Here is a 14,443-nt window from a genome sequence, read left to right on the forward strand (position 1 = left end):
CCCTATGTTCCAGATTCTACCTCACACATTTGTTTCAAAATATTTCTTAGAGAGCTGTTACAACAACACCCTGTCATTGTGTAGATAATAAAGTGTTTCAAATGCAACTGTCAATTCACTGTGCCTGGATAAATGGGCATGAGTTAAAACGTATTCAGATAGTCATGTAACATTCTAGCATTTCGCACACTGACTATTAATCACTCAATATGGTCACTCACTTGTGCATACAAGAAAAAAGCTATTAGGCGCCACCTAGAGGAAAAGTGTTGGTGATGGGATCATTTAATTTGAAGGTCGTTATTCAAACCACATACAAGAAGAATAATATGGTGTTTTTTTTATAGCACATGTCATATTCCTCGGAATACAATAGATTTATTTTGCAATGACATTACATCTACAAGCAGTGACTGGAGGAATACAGCGGTATATTTCCTCTGCACAATGGGTAGTAAAAGTGTGCTACAAGTTTATTATTATTACTAACGAACAAATATTTCACATTGAGGAAATTACCATTTCTTTCAAAAGTCGTTCTTGGACGGTCCTCATATTCTCTTTCATGATATGCATCTATGTAAAGAAAAATAATACAATAGTATTACAATTTGTAATAAGCCCTGTCTCTCCCATGTACACAGCTAAATACATTTTATTTATAGGAACAATTATTAACTAACCAATAGGCTATAATGATAAAGGCACGAAAATATCATAAATGAAGCAAAATCAGAGTGGACAAAAAAAATAATTGGGAAATAGACTAATAATGTTACATAATTTCAGAAAGTGTGTTGAAATGGCAATGACAGGAAGTTCATGGAGTATTTAGCAACCAAATTGCACAGTACACATACAGGGAAATGTAATAAATATGTTCAAAATAGCAATCAATCAGTATCTGCAAGATGCATTTTTATTCTGTGTTAATGAATTGCTTAAAGTGCTATGTATAGACATGGGTAGTTTGTAATGGGTGCATGGGCTGGCTTCTTAGATTGTCCTCACATTAGTACTTTGGAGGCGGTCCACTACCTGTAGATTCCACCTTATGCTCAATTCAGCAGGATCCCAGTATATTTAATTAGTGGGAGCCTCTGCTGGACAGTCTTATGAATCACCTATTTAGGGTGAGAGAGGAAGCCTGCTGAATTAAATACCGTTGGTGATAAAAGAGGTAGGGAACGCCACCAAAGTATTAGTATGGCAAAACATTGAGGTCGTGTTTAAAAAATTTTAATATTGCAAGGAGCAAAACCCTTCTAAAAATCCTAGTATTCTATTTTATTATTACTTATATATTGACATACATTTATAGAATTGTGTTCTATATTTCCATAAGAAAATATCCCTTTGATTAATTGCTTTTAATTTTGTATATTCCAAAAATCTTTCTCCTAGGGTTTTTCCATAGCAGCACCTTGTCACATAGTGCTGCTTCCTATACAGAACATGACACAAATAAGCTGCTATTAAAAACAGTAGGATATTCCTTGAGGTAACCCGCACACCATACGATTCAATGGATCCCTAGTACACTGTGAACAGGTGTTTGTTTGGACATTGACTACATTTTCACATTTAAAGGAAGTGGAGTTTGAGAGTTATTTTTAGTGGTATATATAGTGTTACATACTTCAGAGTTATAAATCTTCTCTTCATAGTCAGTACTGTGGGAAACATTCTTTTGAAATGAAGCCTTGAGACAATGCATCCTAAAATTAGACCATATTAGTATAGTTAGTGGTGGAAAATACTTAAACCTTTACACCACAGCATGGAAGCTTACTTACCTTCTTTGTTCATTTTTGTGATAGAAGCTTAACGTTTGTGTCTGTTTGTTCCAGAAATTCTAAAAGAAATAAATAAATGAAGGATGAAAAGCTGCTGATATGACCAGAGGTCTCATCTTATCACTGTAGTGGCATATTGACAAAAGTGGATGTGGGTTATGGAGGAGAGAGATCTGTTTTTTTCTTTTTTTACCATAGAGGTTATGTGAACATATTTATCTATAATCTTACATTATTAGCTTGTGTAAGCAGAACCAGGAAAATAATACAATGCCAGCTTTTCCGTTAATGGATGCATACGAAAGTGGATGCGTATGAGGGTATTTACTTTTTAAAATATTTCTTACTGTGAATTCTTTTTCCATCTGTTTTAGAGTCTGGGAATCTTTTTCAAAGCTCTCGAACTCTTCTAACACAGTCTGTTGAAATAATTCCAGATGCGTAGTTCTAGAGCAGGGAGAGTGGAAATGAGCTTTACAGTCCTGTACTCAGCGCAGAGAAAAAGGCCCCAGGCCAGAACTAACCTGCATTCCTTTACTTGGACATCCATTGAGGTCAGGTGTTTCTGAGCGGACTTCAGTGAATGCTTTGTGAAGCAATCCATTTTTTTGGAACGATTCTGAAACAATTCAAGAAATTTAATGTCTTTAATATAGATTTTAAAATCAATAAATTAGAATGGCTCAGTGGTACTGGGTCATAGTTGATCATAAAGGGAGTCTATTGTGCTAAGCTGTTTCCCATGTAAAGCTCTCAACACTTAGAGCCGGATTCAATTAGAGACGAAAAGCCGCGATCGGCGAAAAAGTTTTGCCTATTTGCGTCTTTTCTCCAAATTCAATTCCGGGACCAATTCGCCTAAGCGGAAAATCAATGCACTGAAACAAGCGGAAAAGTTTCTCCAATGAATGGCAGGGTGCAAATGTGGGGGATTGTTTCAGAACCCTTTGGACACCCCCTGTATGGGGTCTGTATGGATGGGACAGGTGTTTTTAGAATTGCAGGTGCATGCAGCAGGTGGATTTTTCACATTTTTTAAAAGTGCACTTTAGAGACACAAAAATATGCTAGCACACATTTTCAAGTACCCCAAATTTGACTGGACTATTTTCCGGAAAGTACAATAGGCGAAAAGTGTCCGACTTTTTGAGTCTAATTGAATACAGTCCATAGTCAGAATCATTTACCAGTGGATACTACTGTTCAGATTATGCAAAGATGGTGCAAAACCAAATTAAATAATTTATCTAATTGCTTAAACTTTGCAAAGTGTTGCATTTATATTTCACATTATAATGAATTGGAGATTTTAATTAGAATTTTGTATTTTTCATGATCAAGTTTTTGTTTCCGTTGCCTGGCAGAAAATGTTTCTCATCTCTGTGCTAAGAATGCAAATTATTCCAACAGTAGAGATGGGGAATTCCCTCAGGGCATCTCTTCATCAATTAACATTTTGTCATATATACGTTTCAATACATATCTCTGGACTAAATCTCATTTTTGTGTATCATAATCAGAGAAAAACATATTTAAATATATCCGATGCACTTATTACTTTTATTTTACAGTATCACTATAATAAAAGAACAGTTAAAAATAATCTATTGAAAAGATTACAATACATTGTTTTAATCTGTCACACCTTCAGCTACTGTCACTATAATGTGCCTACTTCTGCTGTGCGCTGTGAACCCTGACTCAGGATCACTTTGTACTGTCCTTGTTCTGAGCTACTGTAATAGCCTGAGCTCTGAGGGACTAGCTTGGCGTACATTACTAGGTGCTGTTTGCCCATACCTGTAGTATGGGTGCTGTACCAGGACTGTCAGCATTATAAATGGCATGATACCTCACATGAAGATCATTAGCAAGGGTGTGGAAGCAAGATGCTAATGTCATAAGTGCTTTCACTGCACTAAACACTACTTTCGCATCAGTCCCTGAGAGAATACTGTATAATAAGAGAATCCCGTGTTGTGTTCTAATCTCTCTTGGTGATGTTTTCACATCTCAGTGACTGCAGTGAACTTAATAAACATCTTTGCAACCTCATCAACTATTTGATTAATTATTTGGCGGGTACACAGAACATAAAATTAAAATTATGCATTTTCAGCATTACATGTGTTACAGAAAGTGTAAAAGCACTTTTGCTATAAAAAAAATAACACAAATAAACAAAATGTGATCTCTCCAAAATAGGCTACTAAAATGCCTGCACATTTTCAAGGCACAAGAATGAATGTTGCTGAAAGGATATGTGATATATGATGTATACAGATAGAGCTAACTAGAGTGGTGCGGCCAGTGCGCCCGCACAGAGTGCACATGCCCTGTGGGCGGAACCAATGCTCTTTCTATAAAAGCTCTTTATAGTGTTGTCATGGTGATGGGGTGCACTCTGATGACGCTCCGGTCGGACTGAATTGGTCCTATCGTGATGACGTCATTATCACTGTGGAAGGTCTCATGTCTGGCAGACGGCATCCACATGGTGCTGATACACTTAGTGTAGGTGCTGATACACTATAATGTTTGTTAGACCTGACGAAAGTGCCACATTAATAAAAAGGGCACGGAAACGTTGTCACTCATGCCGTTGATCCTGTGATTATTGTGAGCCAGGAGTGCTGCATCGTCTGGTGGAGTATAGTTGTTTATTTATGTGCAGGCACCCGGCCTAGAATTTTTTTTTTTAAGGGAGAGCCGGACTCTTGTGTAGTTGTTATCTTGTATATATATGTGTATATATATATATATTAGGGGTGTGCACCGGCCACTTTTCGTGTTTTGGTTTTGGATCTGGATCTTTCTTCGTGTTTTGGATCTGGATTGGTTTTGCCAAAACCACCCTTCCGTGTTTTGGGTTCTGAGTTTTGTGTTTTGGATCTGTATTTTTTTGAAAAAAAGCATAAAAACAGCTAAAATCACAGAATTTGTAGGTTTTTCTGCTCCTATGCTATTATTAACCTCAATAACCTCAATAACCTTAATTTCCACTAATTTCCAGTCTATTCTGAACACCTCACACCTCACAATAGTGTTTTTATGTCCAAAAGGTTGCACCGAGGTAGCTGGATGACTATGCTAAGCGACACGAGTGGGCGGCACAAACACGTGACCCATCTAGGCGTGAAACTGCAGTGGCAGACAGGATGGCAGTTTGAAAAACTAGGCCCCAAACAGTACATAATGCAAAGAAAAAAAAGAGGTGCTAGATGGAATTGTCCTTGGGCCCTCCCACCCACCCTTATGTTGTATAAACAGGACATGCACACTTTAACAAACCAATCATTTCAGCGCCAGGGTCTGCCACACAACTGTGGCTGAAATGATTGGTTCGTTTGGGCCCCCACAAAACAAGCTGGCAATTAATCTGTCCCTGCACAAACTGGCTCTATGGAGGCAAGATGTCATCCTCATCCACCGATTCCTCACCCTCTTCAGTGTGTACATCCTCATCCTCACAGAGTATTAATTCGTCCCCGCTGGAACTACAGGTCCCTCTGTACGTTCTGGAGGCTGGTCTCCCTGGAAGAGTTGATAATTCATTTTATGAACATCATCTTCTCCACATTTTGTGGAAGCAACCTCCTACGCCTTTCGCTGACAAGGTTCCCGGCTGCACTAAACACTCTTTCGGAGTACACACTGGAGGGGGGACAACTCAGGTAAAATAGAGCCAGTTTGTACAGGGACCTCCAAATTGCTTCTTTTTCCTGCCAGTACAGGTACGGACTGTCTGACATGCCTACTTGGATGCTGTCACCGATGTAATCCTTTAACAGACAGACGCACGCTTGTCGCTGCTGCTTTGAGGATGCAAGTGCGGCTACAGCCCACACAATTCACAAAGACAGAAAAAAGAAGAATATTTTTATTGTTTGTGTAGCACACTTTGAGGGTGTCACCACCCTTTAACAGACAGACGCACGCTTGTCGCTGCTGCTTTAAGGATGCAGGTGCGGCTACAGCCCACACATTTCACAAAGACCGGAAAAAAAGAACAATATTTTAATTGTTTGTGTAGCACACTTTGAGGGTGTCACCACCCTTTAACAGACAGACGCACGCTTGTCGCTGCTGCTTTAAGGATGCAGGTGCGGCTACAGCCCACAGAATTCACAAAGACAGAAAAAAGAAGAAGAATATTTTTATTGTTTGTGTAGCACACTTTGAGGGTGTCACCACCCTTTAACAGACAGACGCACGCTTGTCGCTGCTGCTTTGAGGATGCAAGTGCGGCTACATCGCACACAAGTCACAAACACATTAAAAAAATAGATTTTTTATTTTTTGGAGCACTTTGAGAGTTGCACCACCCTTTAACAGACAGACGCACGCTTGTCGCTGCTGCTTTGAGGATGCAAGTGCGGCTACAGCCCACACAATTCACAAAGACAGGAAAAAAAAGAACAATATTTTTATTGTTTGTGTAGCACACTTTGAGGGTGTCACCACCCTTTAACAGACAGACGCACGCTTGTCACTGCTGCTTTAAGGATGCAGGTGCGGCTACAGCCCACACATTTCACAAAGACCAAAAAAAAAAGAACAATATTTTTATTGTTTGTGTAGCACACTTTGAGGGTGTCACCACCCTTTAACAGACAGACGCACACTTGTCGCTGCTGCTTTGAGGATGCAGGTGGAATCTAGACTGGATTTGGAACCGGGGACACACTACCTCCATCAATTGTCTAAATCCCACTGCACTAATGGCGGATACCGGACGCACGTCTAACACCAACATAGCAGTCAAGGCCTCAGTTATACGTTTTGCTTTAGGATGACTGCTGTCGTACTTCATCCTCATCGCTAGGGACTGTCGGAGGGTCAATTGTTTAGTAAAAGTAGTGATGTTCCTACTACCTCTCTGGGATGATGAACAACTCCCAGCAGCAGCAATAGCACTAGGAGGAAGTGGTTCTTGATCTTTCCCTATTATATTATTATCGGAGAAAGTTTGGTCCTCCATTTATGTTATATTGATATATACGTGCGGCTAAAGCGCACACAAACACAGAAAATATTTTTTTATTTTTGCTGGAGAGTAGTGCACTTTGAGGGTTACACCACCCTTTAAGAAATGAGCCAGCCGGCTCTTTACTTATGGGACACAGGCGCACGCTTGGCGCTGCTCCTTTGTTGATGCACGTGTAGCCACAGTGCACACAAGTCACAAACACAGAAAACATTTTTTTTTTTTGGTTTGGAGTGTACTTTGGGGGTTACAGCACCCTTTAACGGTCAAGCCAGCCGGCCCTTTACTTATGACACAGGCGCACGCTTGGCACTACTTTGTTGATGCACGTGCGGCTACTGCGCACACAATTCACAAACACAGAAAATAATGTTTTTTTTGGTTTGGACTGGAGTGTACTTTGTGGGTTACAGCACCCTTTAATGGTCAAGCCAGCCGGCCCTTTACTTATGACACAGGTGCACGCTTGGCACTACTTTGTTGATGCACGTGCGGCTACTGCACACACAATTCACAAACACAGAAAATAATTTTTTTTTGGGTTTGGACTGGAGTGTGCTTTGGGGGTTACAGCACCCTTTAACGGTCAAGCCAGCCGGCCCTTTACTTATGACACAGGCGCACGCTTGGCACTACTTTGTTGATGCACGTGCGGCTACTGCGCACACAATTCACAAACACAGAAAATAATTTTTTTTTTTGGTTTGGACTGGAGTGTACTTTGGGGGTTACAGCACCCTTTAACGGTCAAGCCAGCTGGCCCTTTCCTTATGACACAGGCGCACACTTGGCACTACTTTGTTGATGCACGTGCGGCTACTGCGCATACAATTCACAAACACAGAAAATAATTTTTTTTTTTGGTTTGGACTGGAGTGTACTTTGGGGGTTACAGCACCCTTTAACGGTCAAGCCAGCTGGCCCTTTACTTATGACACAGGCGCACGCTTGGCACTACTTTGTTGATGCACGTGCGGCTACTGCGCACACAATTCACAAACACAGAAAATATATATTTTTTGGGTTTGGACTGGAGTGTACTTTGGGGGTTACAGCACCCTTTAACGGTCAAGCCAGCCGGCCCTTTACTTATGACACAGGCGCACGCTTGGCACTACTTTGTTGATGCACGTGCGGCTACTGCGCACACAATTCACAAACACAGAAAATATTTTTTTTTTTGGTTTGGACTGGAGTGTACTTTGGGGGTTACAGCACCCTTTAACGGTCAAGCCAGCCGGCCCTTTACTTATGACACAGGCGCACGCTTGGCACTACTTTGTTGATGCACGTGCGGCTACTGCGCACACAATTCACAAACACAGAAAATAATTTTTTTTTTGGTTTGGACTGGAGTGTACTTTGGGGGTTACAGCACCCTTTAACGGTCAAGCCAGCCGGCCCTTTACTTATGACACAGGCGCACGCTTGGCACTACTTTGTTGATGCACGTGCGGCTACTGCGCACACAATTCACAAACACAGAAAATAATGTTTTTTTTTGTTTGGACTGGAGTGTACTTTGTGGGTTACAGCACCCTTTAATGGTCAAGCCAGCCGGCCCTTTACTTATGACACAGGCGCACGCTTGGCACTACTTTGTTGATGCACGTGCGGCTACTGCGCACACAATTCACAAACACAGAAAATAATTTTTTTTTTGGTTTGGACTGGAGTGTGCTTTGGGGGTTACAGCACCCTTTAACGGTCAAGCCAGCCGGCCCTTTACTTATGACACAGGCGCACGCTTGGCACTACTTTGTTGATGCACGTGCGGCTACTGCGCACACAATTCACAAACACAGAAAATAATTTTTTTTTTTGGTTTGGACTGGAGTGTACTTTGGGGGTTACAGCACCCTTTAACGGTCAAGCCAGCTGGCCCTTTACTTATGACACAGGCGCACGCTTGGCACTACTTTGTTGATGCACGTGCGGCTACTGCGCACACAATTCACAAACACAGAAAATAATTTTTTTTTTTGGTTTGGACTGGAGTGTACTTTGGGGGTTACAGCACCCTTTAACGGTCAAGCCAGCCGGCCCTTTACTTATGACACAGGCGCACGCTTGGCACTACTTTGTTGATGCACGTGCGGCTACTGCGCACACAATTCACAAACACAGAAAATATATATTTTTTTGGTTTGGACTGGAGTGTACTTTGGGGGTTACAGCACCCTTTAACGGTCAAGCCAGCCGGCCCTTTACTTATGACACAGGCGCACGCTTGGCACTACTTTGTTGATGCACGTGCGGCTACTGCGCACACAATTCACAAACACAGAAAATAATTTTTTTTTTGGTTTGGACTGGAGTGTACTTTGGGGGTTACAGCACCCTTTAACGGTCAAGCCAGCCGGCCCTTTACTTATGACACAGGCGCACGCTTGGCACTACTTTGTTGATGCACGTGCGGCTACTGCGCACACAATTCACAAACACAGAAAATAATTTTTTTTTTGGTTTGGACTGGAGTGTACTTTGGGGGTTACAGCACCCTTTAACGGTCAAGCCAGCCGGCCCTTTACTTATGACACAGGCGCACGCTTGGCACTACTTTGTTGATGCACGTGCGGCTACTGCGCACACAATTCACAAACACAGAAAATATTTTTTTTTTTGGTTTGGACTGGAGTGTACTTTGGGGGTTACAGCACCCTTTAACGGTCAAGCCAGCCGGCCCTTTACTTATGACACAGGCGCACGCTTGGCACTACTTTGTTGATGCACGTGCGGCTACTGCGCACACAATTCACAAACACAGAAAATAATTTTTTGGGGGGTTTGGACTGGAGTGTACTTTGGGGGTTACAGCACCCTTTAACGGTCAAGCCAGCCGGCCCTTTACTTATGACACAGGCGCACGCTTGGCACTACTTTATTGATGCACGTGCGGCTACTGCGCACACAATTCACAAACACAGAAAATAATTTTTTTTGGGGTTTGGACTGGAGTGTACTTTGGGGGTTACAGCACCCTTTAACGGTCAAGCCAGCCGGCCCTTTACTTATGACACAGGCGCACGCTTGGCACTACTTTGTTGATGCACGTGCGGCTACTGCGCACACAATTCACAAACACAGAAAATCATTTTTTTTTTTGGTTTGGACTGGAGTGTACTTTGGGGTTACAGCACCCTTTAACGGTCAAGCCAGCTGGCCCTTTACTTATGACACAGGCGCACGCTTGGCACTACTTTGTTGATGCACGTGCGGCTACTGCACACACAATTCATAAACACACAAAAAATATAATTTTTTTAGCACTTGGGGGGAGCACCCCTGATGGACAGAGCACCCCCTGGACAACACTACAGCACCCCTTTAGGACTGGGACACTGCACAGGACTTTGGAGTGGACACAGCCCCTATGGAGAACTGACTGCACAACACAGTCCAGCCAGCCCCTATGGACTTTGAAGTAGTGGACACAGCCCCTATTAACAACAGCAGCACAGCTCAACACAGCCAGCCCCTATGGACTTTGAAGTAGTGGACAACAGCAGCACAGCGCAGCACAGCACAACACTACTCTGCACTACACTACACTACACTACACAGCCCAGCCAGCCCTAACTCCCACCCTCCCTCTTCACTCTCCACAGCCGAGTGAGAAAATGGCGCCGACGCGGGTACCTTATATAGGTTCCAAAACCCGCGAGACTCGGAAGGCGGGATGATGACGTTATGCCTCGATTTCAGATCCGAGTCAGGCGGGAAAAGTCGAGCCTGACTCGGATCTGCCTCGGATCGGGGGGGCTCGGGGGGGGTTCGGATTTCAGAAATCCGAACCCGCTCACCCCTAATATATATATATACATATACATACACACACACACACACTATTGTTCAAAAGTTTGGGGTCACCCAGACAATTTTCGTGTTTTACATGAAAACTGACTTATCAAATGAGTTGCAAAATGAATAGAACACATAGGCCCTCATTCAGAGCCGTTCGCTATTTGCGTTCGTTCGTTCAAAAACAAGGGGTGGTTATGCAAATGATCCGTTCGCACATTGCAGTCTGTTCACACCTCTAAGTCTGAACGAGCGAGCAAAACATACGCTCTTTTATTTCATAAAAACGCCCCCTGGCCGCTCGCACCATACGTCATGTCCGCTATTTATTAGATTAATCGAGTACATCGAACAGGATATGAACTGCTCGCTATTCTTGTGGTTGGTTTTTTCAACCGCTATTTTGCGAGCAGTTCTGAGTTAAAAAAAACCAAGTGACGTGGTCATTGACGCTGCTATATTAATTATGCACACCCATAAAACGCCCGTTTTGACCTTTAAGCACGCCTGCGAACGGATCTCCACTCCCCGTTTTCAAGCACCTTCCCCTGTTACCACCCACATACGCCTCATTCTGTCACTCAAAATAGCAGGCACTCGCTATATTGCGTACAAATGATTTTCGGCCGCACTGACTGGTTCGCGCATGCGTACTAAAAACCGTACGCATGCGCAGATGTGCGAACATCGCTCGGAACGAGCGTACTGCCGCTAGCGAGTGGCTCTGAATGAGGGCCATAGTCAAGACATTGGCAAGGTTAGGGATAAAGGGCCTGATTCAGACCCACTCGCGAGCGGCTGTCCGCTCGCAAGTGGGTCGATGTTATGCACTGAGCATGCGCACGACGGAGGGAGCTCCGTCGTGCGCATGCGCCAGACGCGACGAGCGAAGGAAAGTCCTTCGCTCGTTGTGTCCGATCAAAGGGGGCGTGCTGTCAATGTTGATTGACAGCACGCCCCCTTTGGTGGGCGTGCCGGGGGCGTGCCTCCCTGACGGGGGCGTTCCCACGGGAACGCCTCCCGTCAGAAGCCGGCCCACTGACATCACTAGTGATGGCAGTGGGAGTGATTTTGGCTCTGATAGAGCCAAAATCACTCCGGAGCTTGCGGTTGAAAACCTCAACCGCAGGCTCCGGCTCGCAATTTCGATGGTCGCGATGGTCTCGACCATCGCGGCCATCAAAAAGCACGCTCGTATAGCCTGTGGGTGGTGACCCACAGCTATACGAGCGTCCAGGAGGACGCTCCATGAAAATGGAGCCCGGCCCTCATTCAGAGCGTGCGCTCTGCTCAGAGCGTATGGCTCTGAATGAGGGCCAATGTTTTTTATTTGAAATAATAATTTTCTCCTTCAAACTTTGCTTTCGTCAAAGAATGCTCCTTTTGCAGCAATTACAGCATTGCAGACCTTTGACATTCTAGCTGTTAATTTGTTGAGGTAATCTGAAGAAATTTCACCCCACGTTTCCTGAAGCACCTCCCACAAGTTGGATTGGCTTGATGGGGCACTTCTTGCGTACCATACGGTCAAGCTGCTCCCACAACAGCTCAATTGGGTTGAGATCTGGTGACTGTGCTGGCCGCTCCATTACAGACAGAATACCAGCTGCCTGCTTCTTCCCTATATAGTTTTTGCATAATTTGGTGGTGTGCTTTGGGTCATTGTCCTGTTGGAGGTGGAAATTGGCTCTAATCAAGCGCTGTCCACAGGGTATGGCACGGCGTTGCAAAATGGAGTGATAGCCTTCCTTATTCAAAATCCCTTTTACCTTGTACAAATCTTCCACTTTACCAGCACCAAAGCAGCCCCAGACCATCACATTACCTCCACAATGCTTGACAGATGGCGTCAGGCACTCTTCCAGCATCTTTTCACTTGTTCTGTGTCTCACAAATGTTCTTCTGTGTGATCCAAACACCTCAAACTTCGATTCGTCTGTCCATAACACTTTTTTCCAATCTTCCTATGTCCAATGTCTGTGTTCTTTTGCCCATATTAATCTTTTCCTTTTATTGGCCAGTCTCAGATATGGCTTTTTCTTGCCACTCTGCCTAGAAGGCCAGCATCCCGGAGTCGCCTCTTCACTGTAGACATTGACACTGGCGGTTTGCAGGTACCATTTAATGAAGCTGCCAGTTGAGGACTTGTGAGGCGTCTATTTCTCAAACTAGAGACTCTAATGTACTTGTCTTCTTGCACGATTGTGCACCGGGACCTCCCACTTCTCTTTCTACACTGGTTAGAGCCTGTTTGTGCTGTTCTCTGAAGGGAGTAGTACACACCGTTGTAGGAAATGTTCAGTTTCTTGGCAATTTCTCGCATGGAATAGCCTTTTCTAAGAACAGACTGTCAAGTTTCACATGAAAGTTCTCTTTTTCTGGCTATTTGGAGAGTATAATCAAACCCACAAATGTGATGCTCCAGATACTCAACTAGCTCAAAGGAAGGCCAGTTTTATAGCTCCTCTAACGAGCAAACCTTTGTTCAGCTGTGCTAACATAATTGCACAATGGTTTTCAAATAATCCATTAGTCTTCTAACATGATTAGCAAACACAATGTACCATTAGAACACTGGAGTGATGGTTGCTGGAAATGGGCCTCTATACACCTATATAGATATTCCTTTAAAAACCAGACGTTTGCAGCTAGTATAGTCATTTACCACATTAACAATGTATAGAGTGTATTTCTGATTCATTTACTGTTATCTTCATTGGAAAAACAGTGCTTTTCTTTCAAAAATAAGGAAATTTCGAATTGACCCCAAACTTTTGAACGGTAGTGTGTATGTGTGTATATATATATATATATATATATATATATATATATATAGTAAATGGAGATGGCACTCACCAGTATAATGCAGCTTATTTATTCCAAAAAAGTCATTAGTAGGCTTACATACAGGTAGCGACGTTTCGGTCCCCAAGTGGACCTTTTTCAAGCAATCAAGCCTTTACTTGCATAATGGCAAACGGGTATGACTCCCCTCAGCGTAAGATCCTAATTACCTGGTGCCCGCCTCGCCCTTAAATACCGTCCTCATGGTGCTCTTGCCGCTTGTACAGTGACACTTTGCTGTAATAAGTGTTAGCCCTAGGATCGCTAAAAGGGCGTGGCCAGTAGTTGCCCTGTATCATAGTCTGAGCTCATATACTTTACTTACGCTGATCACCTGATAGGAAGCAAGGTGACTTCCGGGTGATGCGTTCCACCGCGTGTGGACTAATCCAGCATTGTCAGCTGGATATCACATGTCCGGAAGTGGAGCGACTTCCGGGTGATGCGTTCCACCGGGTGGAACGCACGCGATGTGTGAGCGGCAAGAGCACCATGAGGATGGTATTTAAGGGCGAGGCGGGCACCAGGTAAGTAGGATCTTACGCTGAGGGGAGTCATACCCGTTTGCCATTATGCAAGTAAAGGCTTGATTGCTTGAAAAAGGTCCACTTGGGGACCGAAACGTCGCTACCTGTATGTAAGCCTACTAATGACTTTTTTGGAATAAATAAGCTGCATTATACTGGTGAGTGCCATCTCCATTTACTATATATTTGATGAAGAGCCCTGGACCCAGGAGGAACAGCTGGTGTGCACCCCATTGCTGTATTGATGTTTGATGTGAGTGCTGGACATTGGACTTCTATATATATATATATATATATATATATATATATATATATATAATATATATAAATCCAAAGTCCAAGAATAGACAATCCGCACACCTTTTTCAAATTCGAATAATTGTATTCATATTTGTAATCCAATATATATATGCCAACAAATCACATTGAATAAAGTGTCATAGTGCAAAAAGTGCCATTTGAAAGAGAGACAGAGTACTTATCCAGTC

At 43.3% G+C, this 14,443-nt stretch overlaps 1 protein-coding gene across 1 annotated transcript in view; it reads right to left on the reverse strand.

Moving 5' to 3' along the window:
* The window catches only part of SYCP2 (synaptonemal complex protein 2), a 457,471-nt gene that overhangs the window by 2,395 nt on the left and 440,633 nt on the right, over positions 1-14,443 (reverse strand). The window contains exons 39-43 of the mRNA XM_088482789.1: positions 2,321-2,415; positions 2,144-2,243; positions 1,797-1,855; positions 1,640-1,718; positions 520-576 (exon numbers count right to left, since the gene is read on the reverse strand). Of these exons, the coding sequence (XP_088338915.1) occupies positions 520-576; positions 1,640-1,718; positions 1,797-1,855; positions 2,144-2,243; positions 2,321-2,415 (390 nt within the window). The remainder of the gene's footprint in view (positions 1-519; positions 577-1,639; positions 1,719-1,796; positions 1,856-2,143; positions 2,244-2,320; positions 2,416-14,443) is intronic.

This window comes from Taudactylus pleione, unplaced genomic scaffold (genome assembly GCF_031769625.1).
Source record: "Taudactylus pleione unplaced genomic scaffold, aTauple2 ptg000018l, whole genome shotgun sequence".
NCBI classification, from domain to species: domain Eukaryota; kingdom Metazoa; phylum Chordata; class Amphibia; order Anura; family Myobatrachidae; genus Taudactylus; species Taudactylus pleione.